General features: G+C 37.3%; 1 protein-coding gene across 3 annotated transcripts in view; it reads right to left on the bottom strand.

The window, feature by feature from the left end:
- Positions 1-15173, bottom strand: part of Exoc6b (exocyst complex component 6B) — a 456985-nt gene that overhangs the window by 242247 nt on the left and 199565 nt on the right. For all 3 annotated transcript variants that reach the window (XM_028762430.1, XM_028762431.1, XM_028762432.1), the window contains exons 9-14: positions 9967-10050; positions 9529-9575; positions 7650-7770; positions 5001-5072; positions 4234-4331; positions 1876-1981 (exon numbers count right to left, since the gene is read on the bottom strand). In XM_028762430.1, the coding sequence (XP_028618263.1) occupies positions 1876-1981; positions 4234-4331; positions 5001-5072; positions 7650-7770; positions 9529-9575; positions 9967-10050 (528 nt within the window). The remainder of the gene's footprint in view (positions 1-1875; positions 1982-4233; positions 4332-5000; positions 5073-7649; positions 7771-9528; positions 9576-9966; positions 10051-15173) is intronic.

The raw sequence follows: 15173 nt of genomic DNA, 5'->3' as shown, positions 1-15173 counted from the left end.
CTCAGGAGTTCTGAGCCTCCAGAGTGCTGGGATTGAGGCGTGTGCCACCACCACCCAGCTGGGCATTTTCCTTTCAAATTATTTTTATTTATTTAGTATTTTAGTTTATGCAAATGCTTTTGCCTGCATTTATGCATATATACCATGTTCAGTGTCTGAGGAAGCTAGACACCTGGAACTGGAGTTACAAGTGGTTGTGAGCTGCCACATGTGGACTTGGAATTGAACCTAGGTCCTGTGCAACAGTAGCCAGTGCCGAGCCAGTTTTCCAGCCCTAAGGCATTTCTTGGTTCATGATTCTTGTTGACAGGCCCAGCTTACTGTGGGAAGGTAGTTTTGGATGGTATAAAAAAGCAGGCTAAGCAAGCTATAAGCAAGCAAGCCAGTAAGAAGCAGTTCTCCATGGCTTCTGGTTCAGTACCATTCTCTATATTCTCGCCTTGAGTTCCTTCCCTGACTTCTCTAGAAGATGCACTGTGACCTGAGAGTTGTAAGAATAAATCTTTTTTCCTCCAAATTGCATTTGGTCAGGGTGTTTCATCATAGCAAGAGAAACCCTGAGACAAAAACTAGTACCAGGTAGTGGTGTACGACTGTGGCAGACCTGACCATGTGAGACTTGGAGAACTCTTGAAGGACTCTGAAACTTTGAACTAGAAAAGTCAGTGAGTGTTTAATGGCTTAATGGGTTATCATCAGAACTTAGTAGTTAAAACATTGAAAACATTGCAGAAGATGGAGTCCTGGCTTGTGAAGTTTCAAAGTAAAGTTTGAGAGTTCACTAAAGAGCAATTTGATATCTTGTGCTTTAAGAATTTGTGATTCTCATCAGCTGGGACTAAAGAATTGGCTGTAATTAGAAAGAAATGAGAACTACTTAAGTAAAATTTAACTAGGACAATTGATGTTGGCTAGATAAGGTCTAGAAATCGATGATGATTAAGAAGAGACCAGCATGATTGAGGGCAGAAATCCCAGAGGATTTTCTCAGGGTCAGTACACAAAAGCTGTAGTCCAGGGGGTAGTCTAGGCAGCATCTCATGCTGGCATCCGAACTTGCTAATGTGTTAAGAGTCCTCCAGATGGGACTCATGTTTAAGGCACAAAGGGTCACGATGAGAACAACTATGGTTTGGCATCATGAGAGAAAATGCATCAATAAAATTGGCCTACAGGCAAATATGTAGGGAATTTTCTAGATTGATGTCTGATGTGGGAGAGACTAGCTCAGTGTCAGTGGTGCCATCCCTGAAAAGGTAGTGCTGGACAGTGTAAAAACATGCTGAGCAAATCAGGAATGAGTAAGCCAGTAAGCTGCACTATGTCGGTTCCTACCTCTAGGTTCCTAATCTGACTACCTGACTACCCTCAGTGATGACTGTGCCCTGGAATTATATGATTCCAAGTGTCTGTGACTCTGTAAATGGCAAAAGACAACAGCTTGAGCCTAGACTTTCACATTTGACAGATGCAGCACGGGACTTGGGTAGAAAGGGCCTGCTTGAGGAAAATAGTCTGCATTCTACCTGTGGTGGGGAGAAACCACTCAATGCACAGACAAAAAAATAAAACTATATAACCAAAACAGCATATTTAAATGTCTGGTTTTAAAAGAAACTATTTGAACAGTACAACAAAATTAGGAATTTAAAATTTTAATCAAATTGTATTAACCCAGTGATCTGACAAACTCAAAAGATGTGCTAGGATGTCAAAATCTTTTACAGATTCCCAGTGAGCAATTCTGCACCTCTAAGACCCAGAAGGAATTCTCTGAAGGTGTTTTAAAATCTATTGAACTGAAATTTCTCAGTTTCAGAGAAATTAATCGAATGAAAGAGAGAAAGAGAACTTTATTTTTGAAGTATCCCTTACCTTTTCCAGTTCTATATCTTGAAATGGGAATTGTCCTACGACTTTTTTATATGTCTCTTCACTTGTTACTGGTATGGGACTGTAGTTGTCAGAATCAAGTATGTTTCTATAAAAATGAAGAGAAAGGAGGGAGAATGGCGGGTGATCAAACACAGAGATGCTTAATGAGACAGTCTGATGATTATGTTTATGTTCACCACCACCTCCCATGAGCACCGCCCAGCCCTTACTACACCCCTGCTACAATTCAGCCATTTGGTTTGGGCATTCTTAAAAGAAATCAGAGAGAAACTAAGCTCTGAAAAAAAGTGGAGAAACTATGAACATGACCTGTTAGTGTCTGTGATTTACAAACAGGCAGAAAAATTAAAGGGAAGTGGGAAGAAAGTGAGAAAAGAATATTGGAGCTGGTCATTTTATTAAGATATATTGGATCATAATCACAACTTTAACTGCATGCTAGATAGTGTATCCTAACTTAGAAACTATCACAGATGAAAAATAACTTCTAACAATAATCCAAGCTTTGTTCTTTCTCCTCTGTCTTCTGCTTTGTATCAATCACAAATGTTTTCCAGGAATAAATTTTCTCTTTGAGTACATTAAGAGTTCTCCAAAAACAAAACTCCTATAAAAATCCAAACAGAAACTCACAGAAAGCACAGAATGCTGTGGCTAGTCCATGCTACCTCTACTTTCTGTAGAGACAACCCACCTATAAAAGCAATTATCCGCATCAAATACATCTGGATTCTAGAAGTCTATGTATTTATATTAATAAATTGTGAGTTGAACTAAATAGTGGCATGCTTGTGGATTGTGAAAAGTAAGATCAAAAGGTGAAGGTTTAAAAGTAAAACAATGTAAAAAGAAAAAAAAGAAAAAAAGATTAGCTGACAAGGAGACGCAAGCAACGGGCAAGAACTCTTAAAGTTAAGTACAGACTGGGATTGCAAAGTAGGTTACATTGAACCTCTGTTACTTTGGGCAATTGAGTCATTTTCGCAATATTAGCCACACTGACCCAATGCATGGGAGGTTCTCTATCCTCTATACGGTCTTCTTCAGCTTCTTCAGTGCCCTTCTTTCCATTTTGGAAGTCTTTGTCCTCCTTGGCTAGGTTTATTCCTAGGTTTCTTTTTTTTTTTTGTATTTATTGCCCTTATTTGAGGATACAGTGAAAAGTATATGGGACTGTTTCTCTGAGTTTTTCTCAGCAACCTTGTCTTAGAATATAGAAAAGCAGCTGGCTTCTATAAGTTTACATATGTCCTGCATCTTTGCTGAGAGTTAATAGTTCTATGAGTTTCCTGGTGGAGCCCAGAGGTCTCATAAGTATAGACTCATATCAACTACAAAGAGGGACAATAGTATAACTCTGTTCACATTTGTATTCTCTTTTTTTCTTTGTGTTGCTGTACTGTTGTAGCTAAGATGTTAAGCACTAAATTGACCTAAGATTAAAGCAAGAAGACAAATTTATCTCACTTACTGTAGAGGACAAGTTTAAAACTAAGATGACAAGCAATGTATACAAAGACATCAGTCCCAAGAGATCTGTTCTGGGAGGAGATGTTCCAGAATAATTTGCCATTATTGTATGCATGTTGCAATAACTATTGAAATAACACACTTCAAATACGGACTGCAATAAGCCATTTCTCTGCTTATGAATAATGATGAACTATAACATGAGTTATCAAAAATAGAATGGTTTAAAAAAGTAAGCCAGGCCCAGCAGGACATACTGATAATTCCAGCACTTAAAAGATAGAGGAAGGAAGATCAGAAGTTCAAGGTCAGTCTGGGACACAAGAGGCATTTTCAATAAAATAAAACATCCTACGGTTCTACTATTCATGGTGGCTTAATTACCACTACTAAAGTATGATATTCAAGGAAAACCAAAAACTATAATAAAATAAAAAGACACAAGATAATCTGGATGGTGTGTATCAATAAATCTGCCATTTATCCAAGGAAACAAACATACCAAACAGGCTGTGGGGCTTTCCTTTATTTTTTTAATGTATTTTTTAATTGGCTATTCTACTTATTTACATTTCAGATGTCATCCCCTTTCCCCATCCACCTCCCCAGGAACTCCCTTTCCTGTCCCCCATCCCACTTCTATGAGGGTGTTCCCCAACCCATCCACCCACTCCCCATAGGTTGATGTAGGAAAATTTGGAAGATCATTTTGGAAATCATTTTCATTCATGAGAATTCTGAATTATAAATTGGAGCATTTAAAAGAAATATAAGCTATGTGTTCTCGGTGCTCATTGTATCTGCAAAATCCACAAAGGAGCATATGCATTAGGGCAGGGGAACACGGACATAACTGCAGCTCCTTACCTGAACACCCCAGCCCACTTCTTCAATAGAGTCTCGCTATACTGGTCTCTGATCTCTAACAACATATCAAAAAGCTGATTCACAGGAAAACCATACACCTGAAAAAAAAATAAATTTGGTTTCAAAAAAGAGTTTTCAAATAAATAGATATAAGATTAGATGCTAAAAGATATTTCATTATTTAAACAACAATGAAAAAATGAAGCAGAATTGCTCATTTCTAACTAATATCAAGTGTTTATTCTCAAAAATTCAAAGACACACATCAAAATTTCTAGGTAGGTCACAAAAGAAAATGATAAAAATGAAAAGCAACATAATAATGTCAGGTGAGTTCTCCCCATGGTAACTTACCGCCCACAGCAAATCTCCAAGAACAAAGAGAAAGTATAGCTGCTACCACATCACCAATACCTCATGCTTCTCTAACATGGTCTAAACCAACCACCAGGATAAGGATGGCAGTGGAACACACTACAAGGCACATGGGTGCCTGAGCAGAATTACAATCACTTAAAAGTCTAATTCTACAAATGGTTCAAGACATTGTTCTCTGAAAGAAAAAACAATAGGACCTCTAACATATGAAAATATTAAGAGTCAAGATAAAGTATGGAATGTGCTATAAAGAAGTAAACAGATCTAGCTATAGAAAAAAGAATAAATGGTAAAAACTCAATGGATAAGCCAGTAGGCTTGGGAGAGAACACACTGATTCAAAGCTGATGGAACCTACTCAGATAGGCAGGTGTTAACAATGCACGTACCTGAAGTGTGTCAGCAAAGAGTACAATGAGGTTCTTCAAATCTAACACGAGGTTTGGATCAGAACAGTACGACTAAAGGAAATGGGGGAAAGGAGAAAAATTGAATGAATAAAATCACATATTTTACTTATTAAATTGCCTCATGCTCCAGCTAGCAAAGGTATTTCTAAAAATGAGTCTAACCATTTCCTAGCACAAGGTAGCAAAGGCTCAATCAGAGAAGAACTAAGGAGACGAGGCTCAGTAGGACAATCTACATATCCTTAACATGTGGAAACACATTGTGAAATTCTTTGGTTAAAGAAGAAAACAAAAATGGGGCCAACAAGATAGCTCAGCAATCAAAGGTGTGTGTTGCCCAACAGCACAAACAAGAAGACTTGAGTTTAACCCCCTGAACACACAAGAACTGATTGCAAAGTTGTCCTCTGACCTCCCCACATACACACATGCATACCCTCATCATAGGTAGACACAAGAATAACAAATAAACTAAAATATAAAAAAATTAAAAAACGAAATGGATAGATTATTTTAAAATGAGGAATAATAAAATACTTTGTACCAAAATTTATAATATGTACCTAGAGCCATTTTCAAAATAACTGTATATATTTCTTTATGTGCAGATATCAGGAAATACAAAAGACTGAAAATAATCTGACCAAACACTGTACTAATGACACTATGAGAAATGACACCAAATAACCATATTCATGTAATAAATGAAATGAGAGTTAAAAGTGACAAACTGGTGATGGAAAAAGACATGACGATTCATGACAATTTGATCATTTAAAATAGATAAACATGGAATCAGTGAAATGGGCATCTTAGGTAAATCTGATTTTACAATAAAGAAAAGTATCATTAAACAATATAAGGAATATAAAATAAGCATAAATAAACAAGAAACAAAAATTTCAAATAAGCACCATATATGATCTCGCCTACAAACAGACATGGTCATTGTATTCCTTTGCAGTGGATACTAAAGTCAGTTACTTGAGATAATCTCGTGTCCATTAAATACTTTCCGAATGTATCTCACCTTTCACAGGACTAATTAATGAGACAGACATGATGAAGAATCCGTATATCTATCTGTCTGTCAGGATTTGCTGTCAGTTCCCTTGCTATCACTAGGTGACTCCTTTCCACTTTCCTACTCTATTACTATAGGCCCCTTGATGGACACTGCATTTTCTCAATCTCAATCAGTTATATTCCAAAGTCTCCATTATTATCCATGATTCTTAACTATTCCTCTCATATTTTTATCTCTTTAAGACTGTAAGATAAACTTCTGACTTAGACTTTATCTTCTCAATCATGAAATAGCATGCAGTCTTCATGTTTGGATTAAATTTCTCTATCTGGTGCTCATAAATTTCCAAGGAACCACTTTTATCTTGAATTTAGCTTTCTTTAGGTGTCTTTCCATTATTTTCTTGTTTTATATTCTTCCATGTTATGAATAGATCATATGCAAATCAGGTAATGGCAGTAACTGCAATCGTACCATTCCCTGGGATGATTCCCTGGGAGTACTAGCTGCTTGCAAGAACTTCCTGGACATGCTCACCAGAACCTCCTCACTGCCACTCAGGAAAAACAGGAGACTTCAATGACAATCATTTATCTCTCTCTTTGTTTTTCACTTGTAGGTTTCGGTTGATAGACTTTCTCTTTAAAGCTTCCATACTCTTACTTGCAGTTTTTCAAAATATTGTACATTCAATTTTAAGATAACTGCCCTGCCAGTAACAAACTCCTGAGACATGTTATTGGCACTAAATTAAACTTATAGAATAAAGAAGTCTTATGTTATGCAAATATCAATGAAGTAGTGTTCCTGGAATAAGGGACAGAACAATGAAGGATTATCTCAGACAAGAAATGACAGCAGCCAACAACATGACATTTGAGATCTTAAAATTTTAGCAAATGTATCTACCATCTTGCCTCTAATGCTTCTTATGAGCTAAGCTTAGCAGGCAGTTAGCCAGCAAAAGTTTAGACATCTCAGTGTAGGTAAGCAGAGAGGAAGGGCTGGTTGTAGAACTGGAAGCAAAGAGCATAACATTCATCACAGCAATCCTTTAGCTCTATGTGTAAATGTACAGCACATGAGGTATTTTCTGAGTGAATAAATATGAAACACATAAAAATATATCAGTGATAATACATGACTTTGTTTTTGTTTTTTTGTTTTTTTTGTTTTTTGTTTTTTTTGAGACAGGGTTTCTCTGTGTGGCCCTGGCTGTCCTGGAACTCACTCTGTAGACCAGGCTAGCCTCGAACTCTTGAACTCAGAAATCCGCCTGCCTCTGCCTCCCAAGTGCTGGGATTAAAGGCGTGCGCCACCACCGCCCGGCCAATACATGACTTTGTAAAGTTAGACTATATATGAAATACACAGAACACTGCTGGACACAGTGAGAATCATGGACAGATGTGAGTGAGTGTTTCTTATTGCAGATGCAATCAACAAGGCAAGCTCAGTGTTACGGAGAAACCTAAATGAACCTCTTCCACAATCTCCAAATGGGAATTTCCAAAAACATGTATGTCGACTTGAATTCAATGCAACACCAGACAGTATGCAGATAGTCAGCTGTAAGTAAGCACTTGGGGTGTCCCACATACCGAGTGTGTGCGCAGTGCTGCGATGGTCTTTGAAAGTGCCATTTCCCACAGTTCATCAATGTAGGCTCTATTCACTAAGCCCTGGGTTGTATGCAAGATGTGATCTTCAACCACAAAAAAGCTGAGATTGAAAAGAAAAGAGAGATGTTAGAGATCACAGTTGCTATTGTGACCACGAAGCTTTGGCATTAATAGCTGTCATCTAACTCAAAAGAAATATTACCTTTTTTTTGTGAGGAAAGCTATTCATTATCATAAATGAAATTACTTTTGAGATTGAGAATATGCCTACAATCATATTAATATCTTCTTAAGCACATCACTGAGACTGAAGTTCCATTTCTACTCATTGTCAACCACATAACCCAACAATTTAAAAGAAACTGTATAAAACTAAGAGTCTATTTCCAATGTATTTTTAAAATACAACACATTTCAAGAAACTAACAAATTTGATGCAGATAATAAACACTGAGATTTATAGATTTTTAAGAATTCAACATGTCAAAATAATTCGCCTTATCAGGCCTACAACCCCAGTAACTCAGGAGGTAGAATCAAGCCCTGCCTAAGCTACTGAATCAAGCCCTGCGTAAGCTATAGAATGTCTTAAACAGAAACCTTGAGACCTGCCTCAAATTACAAAGTGTGATTGGGATTCCTATAGTGTGTTATGCATTTAAAACATATCTTCAGTTATGCTATTTGAATGCTCACTCAAATCAAAAGAAACCTTTATTATGGAATTTTTAAATTATTAAATAAATAAATAAATAAATAAATAAATAAATAAATAAAACACACCAAGGTCTCATGTCTCATGTACCTCAGGATGGCCATAAACTGCCTATGTAGCCTAAGGTAACCTTAACCTTTTGCTCCTCCAGTCCCCATGTTCCCAGTGCTGGGATTCTATGTGTATTACCATACCTGGTTTTATGGAGTGCTGAGGATCAAACCCATGCATGCTAGGCAAGCACTCTAGCAGTAGCTCCATCCTTCAACACTCAATGATATGCACAATGGAAGTTATCTTTTATACTAAAGGAATATAAATCTGATCAAAGGAAGCAAGGGAAGAAAAGAGAGAAGAATCTAGAGAGGAAGTAAGGGAAGAAGAAAAGGAGAAGGTGGGCAGGCAAGGTGTATTGAACAAGCAAATTCTATCGCTTGTTTTTTTTTTTTTTTAACCACGGTTGCCATCTTATAGGTGGGCCAAGCTGCGAGCATATGAAGGTCTTTAGTAAGTGACCTAACTCCACACTTCTATGGCCACTCTAAATGAGAACAGCCATGGCATGCTGTGGACTCAACCTGGCAGTAACATGGTTAATGAAGGTTGTTTAGTAGAACATAGTTTTACTCACAGATTTCTGAATGATACACCTGCCTGTACACTGTCACAAAGCCAAATAGTTTTAACAAAGTTCCTATATTATGATAGGCCTAAAATACTTTACTATCTGTAAAAATTCTATCAGTGTGGTTAATTATATCCCTCTCTGATGGAACAAAGAATAGAGAAACAAAACAGCAAGTATAAAACTATTACAAGTCCATTCAACACTTCAGTACAAAAGTATCCTCCAAGAATATAATGCTGAAACTAGTAAGATGTCCCTTTCATCCTTTGTTTATTTATTTGAGATACCATTTCTCTGTGCACCACAGGATGCTCTTCCTATGTTACCCTCCCCAAGCACTGGCTTACAGGTATGAGCTACCATGCCCAGGAAGATGTTCTTGCTAAGTTATAAGAAAATAAAAACTAAATATTTTCTTTCAAATTTAGCAAAAGGGAGAGAGAAAGTTTTCCAAGGAAAGGTATATCTTTTATAAGTCTTACAAATCAAGAGTAGAATCTTAAATATGTACCTACCCTACAATTTGATTGAAATACTTCCTGTAGCCATCTAAAGTTTCATGCTGCAACAAAGCAAAGCAAAATTACTGTTTCCATGTTATTACTTTAAGATATGAAAATCAGTTATTTATTCTCAGGAAGGTTAATCCTACAGACTATGAGGTAAACATAATGATGTTGCCACTGACCCCACATGTTAACAATGGGAATGAACTGACCTGATACATACCTAGTATTTAGAAGAATGGATGGCACACAACAGTTAAGAAATTCTTACTTCAAGGCACATCCACCCAAAGTTGTGTCAGAATGACAGCAAGCACATACAGGCAGGTATACATGCATATACATACACAGACACAGACAGACAGACATGCACCCATTCACACATACATTCACTCAGCTACCAGGAAGAAAAAGGAAAAGTAGAGAAAGTGCAGGTATCGAACCAACCATATTAGATGGAGGCTGAAGTACCAAACGAGCCTGTTTTCGCCTCTGTTTTCGGTAGTAATTCTCAAATGTTTCACGGGCACCCTGTGAAATAAGCAAGAGGAAATAATGTAATTGAACCAATTATTCTTGAAATGAAAAAGATTGGGGTAGACTCCAGGTGTGGAATTTGAAGAACTCCATATATGTCAAAGCCTACTATAGTAGTAATGATGATAATCAGAGAAAATAAAATAACTATGACCATTTATTGAACCTAATCACAAAACTCTAAAGGGTAGACAGAAGTGACCTTTACTACATGGTCAGAACTCAAGATTCAGCACACCAAGGCTGGTTTCTGAATCAAAAATGAAGACAAAACAAACAACCTTAAAATGTTATAGTAAGCAAGAAAATGTCTCTTCAAAAACAAATAGAACATTCCAGAAGGAAAAAATGCCCTGATGAAAGCCAACTTTCAAATCATTCATGATCAGAGGGTCAACAGAAAGTGGGAAAGGCAAGAGATGAAGTTGGCAAATCCTTTTCTCAGATAGAAAATTAAGGGACAGAACAAAAGCAAAAGAAACAATCCCTCAATATTCTCACACTCAATTTCCAGTTTTCTGCCATGCAGAAGTTTCCAACCTTTCGATACTGTGACACTACAAATGTGTTTGGCCTCATTCACAGCTCTCCTGGGAGACACACTAGGTAGGCATTCTGAGTACGAATGGTGCTCAGAACAGTATCTGGCTCATGAGCTCTACATTCACAAATTATGTTCTGGCTTGAACAGTGTCTCCCCAAACCCACAGCTTCCCCAGAATCTCTGGAAAAAGCTTTAGATGCAACTAGCAAAAATTCTGATATGATCAGTCCAGTCGTGTGATCATGCTTGCTGGAGGATGAGCTTTAGTTTACTATGGCTGGTATCCCAAAAGAGAAGATTCAGAAAGATACAGACAGGCATGTGCTGACAGAGGCACAGGTGGGTCAATGAAGATGCAAGCACAGAGCACCAAGAACTGCTGGGATCCACAGGTGCCAGCAAGAAATAAACAAAATTCTTTGTGTAGTCCTAAAGTAAGTGTGGTCTCTGAGATGTTTTAAATTTATAATTCAAGCTTCCAAAATCAGGATAGGACAAATTTCTGTTGCTATAAGCCATATAGTTTGTGGTATTTGGTTACAGCAGCTCTAGGAAAGTAATACAAATTGAGACTGTTTTGTAATATCATGTCCCATTGTGACAAAATGTTCTTCTTAACCCAAGACTTTTCTTAATAAGTAAAACAAGCACAAAAATCCCAGAGAGATCAAGAGCACTGGGTTTAGACCCAGGTGGCTACATTCAAACAGTGGCTTCCCCCTTCCTACCAAAGTGACTGCTCTGTCTCCCTGCTGTGTATGAAGTCTATCACTCAACTGTCACTTGTGCTTGTACAGTGTCTTTCTTTTTTGTAGATATATCAATCTTGTGCAGCTACTACATGAACTTACAAGCTATAACACTCTTAAAACAGTGTCTAATCAATAAGCATTTATTAGGTGCTTACTTTTAAAAAATAAACAACATGAACTAGACAGTAAAGAGAAAGCACTGTCCACCTCTCCAGGTCTCTATTTGGGCAATTGTCTAAGGCAATTTCTTCCAGTTCCTAAAAAGCTGAAGAAGTTTCTTCGATAGGATTTCTTTGTTACATTATCATCTATACTCAACCTGAACTGGGAAAATTAACAGAAGTCACAACTACACAAACACAACATAGCTTGGGGTGGGCAAACACCTTCTGTAAAAAGGAGGACAATTGTTCCTTCAGGCTGATCTGGAGCTGAAAATCCCATTCCACTGCAATGCCAAAGGAATGTGGCACATACCCAAAACCTTCCTTGGATAAACTGAAATAATAATATAAACTTAGCCTGTCAATGAAATACTACTTTTTTATGTTAAAAATGTTAAACTCAGTTTCAGTTCACAGGCTAGATAGATAACAGCAAGGTGAAATTTGCCCTTGGGGCATGCCTGTTAAACACTGTGTCCTTTAAAAAAAAATCTTCAACTGCTAAAGTGATTATCGCTCTCTACAAGTATTTCTTATCTATAAAATGAATTAAATATTAGCATGGCAATTTCAGCACTTTTTCCACCCACTAGTGAATGAAGAAAGAAATTATTCAAGTTATTAAGTAACAAGTGGAGACTGCCATTTGACTTGCTAAAGTTATTCCCTACTTGTCACCAACTCATAGGACAGTGGTGCTGTTAAATGTCAATTACATGCTGTACCCACTGAAGGGCTTTTCATTTTAAGGTTAACAGCCTTGAAAGACCTTTATTACAGTAGTGTGACATTACATATTCAACATGCATAAGAGCCAAGATACACTTAACTGTAAATTTAAGGAAAACCTCCATTCTAATTAGACCATCAGGCACTAATTTGATTTCTTTGTTGTAAATGATAGAGAATATATATAATGAACTTCTGCATAAAAACCATATCCATTTCCTTTCTAAATTTCTTTAACAGAAAAGGGGTCAACTAAACTTATAAGTCTGGCTTCCCAGTTTACAAAAATAAGTTAGATTTCCCCTAGTGGCTATTAATTAACTCACCTTTAATAATTTTATTCCTTCTGCTAATTTTGTCAACTTGGTGACAAAAGGCAGAATTCAAGAAGTAGGCATTTGACCAGTCTAGTCTCGGTAACTGGTAAAGTACCTCCTCCCTCAGAAACAGACCACTAGGTGAACCATGACGGCTTCATTTCAACTCTGAACTCAGAACCGCTAACAGTCTACAGGTTTGAGGGAGGGGAAGGGAGGGAGGCTAGTTTACTGCTAGAAAACACCTGAGGGAGTACCTAACCATTGTATTAATTGAAAACCTAGTGAGAAAAGTAAGAGCCAGGTAAAGAGTAAAAAATTATTCCTAGAGGTAACACTGAGACTCAAAGAAAATAGCCCAACACACACTCCAAGAATCTAAAGTTCTTGTCCATGATGAAGTACAGGGATAGCTAGAGACAAACATGTAGCAATTGGTGAATTTATTTATTTACAAATAAAGTTATTTGGCAATAGCTATAATGACAGTAAGAACTCCCTACCAAAATATACTTTTGGATATCCAAGTATAGAGACTAGAATGAAGAAAAGAAAAATGAGATTCCAAGAGGTGAGTCACAGCACAGCACAAAGGCACATGCCTGCTGTCTGAACCCTGGGAAGTCTGACAGGCAGGACAATCATGAGCTCAAGGACAAGCTGGGCTACATGGCAAGATCCTGTCTCTCCTACAAGCAGGGTGGGGGGTGGGGGGCAGAGATATCCTAAGATGCATCTAGAAGACACATGAACAAGTAGGCAGTGGAAATGTTGATAAAACAGGAGGAGCTCACACAGTATTTCTAACCTGGGTCAGTAATTTGATGGCATCTCATTTACAGACAGGGAACTCAAGGGAAAGAATACAGTCCATCTTCATTATGCAAGAAACTCTGTACTTGCAAATTCACCACTTGTTAAAAGTTAGCTGAACTCCAAAATCAATACTCATAGCTCGTTCATAGACATTCACAGCTATGTTTAGAATTTCTAAAACTTGAAATTGTCCAATACACATGTTCCTAGTTAAGGTCAAACAAGGCAAAATGCAGCCTTTTGTTTCAGTTTCATACTGTAAACAAGTATCACTTTCATAGCCTATCCAATGCCACATTCTCTGCATTTTTGTACTTTTTATTCATAATTCTGCTCTTTAAAATGGCCCTTACCTATAGCATTAAATGTTGTCCAGTATTCCGCAGCTCATAAAGGCTTGTGATGTAACTTAAAGAGAAAGTCTGTGTTTTAGAAAAGCTTCATGCAAACATTATTATAATGTTGTTGGCTAATAAACCAAGAGTATCTTAAATAAGATATCTCTTTGTTTTTGAGGGGTGTATGAGGAAGAGAGGGTGTTGTTTTGACACAAGCTCTCCTGTAGTCTAGCCTGGCCTAAAACTCACTGGGTAGCTGAGGATGGACCTGAACTGATTGTTCTGCCCCTACACTTCCTAGGATACAACAGAGCTAAATAAAATATCATTTCAAAGTAAATAAAATAACTTATAAATGATGTAATCGAGTGATAACAATGTGACAGCAGACAGCCCCCAGCCCCCGAAACTAACAGGCCATTTCCCTAAGACCAAAGTCTCACTGATTCCCTACTCACATTGCCTTTCACAGTCTTGAACTATTAAGCTCTTCACGTCTCTTGGTATTCTACTTTCTTCAGTCAAATTTCACTTAAATATTTGGTATTACATTATACTCTGAGATGAGTTTGGGGTAAACAGCAGTGACTGTCCTCTAAACTAAATCATAAACCGTAACATTAGATTTTGCAAGGAAGTAATTCACTTTGACAGTTTTTGCAGGTGATCTTCTTTTAAAAAAATATTTTGCTACTTGTGTTTTACACAGTATGTATCTTCTTTTAAATTGTTATTAATTACAAAAGTAAAACATGACGTTTAGAAAAATTAGGAAATACAAAATAGACAATGTGAACACAAAAGCCACCCAGAGTTACAACACTTGGTAATGGGTAGATACTATGCACTGGTTGGTGTACTCTACACTAAATTTATCCTCTTGGAAGCCTGTACCACACACACACACACACACACACACACACACACACACACACACAGACTTACACAAAAAGCAGCAGTGTACTGTATATGCTTCTTTTATTGACCTCTCATGGAAAATATCCTTCAGCATCTTTATCCACAAAACCACTCCTACTTGGTTCCCTCAAACACACATTCTCCAACCACACAAACATCAGAATCACTGAATAAATGTATGAAAGAGAGCATGAATTCTTCTTCGGGTGTTCAAATACTTGCCTAGAGAGAAGTGAAACACAAACACTGCCATCCAATGTGGACAAATGAGTGAGGCTTTGTGTTTAGATATGCAGGAAAAATCAGATTCTAACCAAGTTCAAAGACAAATTCTACAGATACAGGTTACAGATATGTACCATCAAACAGTTGGGACCATGTGAGCCTACAATTGGAAGACAGAAAGATCAAATAAAAACCTTTCTATGGATGTCCTTCCTCATGTAGTTAAAATGCATACCATAGCTAACTAGCCATTCATACATGTGGGCTCTGCATCTGTAGTTTCAATCAGCTATGGGTCACAAATATTCCAAAAT

This window comes from Grammomys surdaster, unplaced genomic scaffold (genome assembly GCF_004785775.1).
Source record: "Grammomys surdaster isolate TR1022 unplaced genomic scaffold, NIH_TR_1.0 133, whole genome shotgun sequence".
In the NCBI taxonomy this organism is placed as follows: domain Eukaryota; kingdom Metazoa; phylum Chordata; class Mammalia; order Rodentia; family Muridae; genus Grammomys; species Grammomys surdaster.
This window is presented reverse-complemented; position numbering and strand designations above follow the sequence as displayed.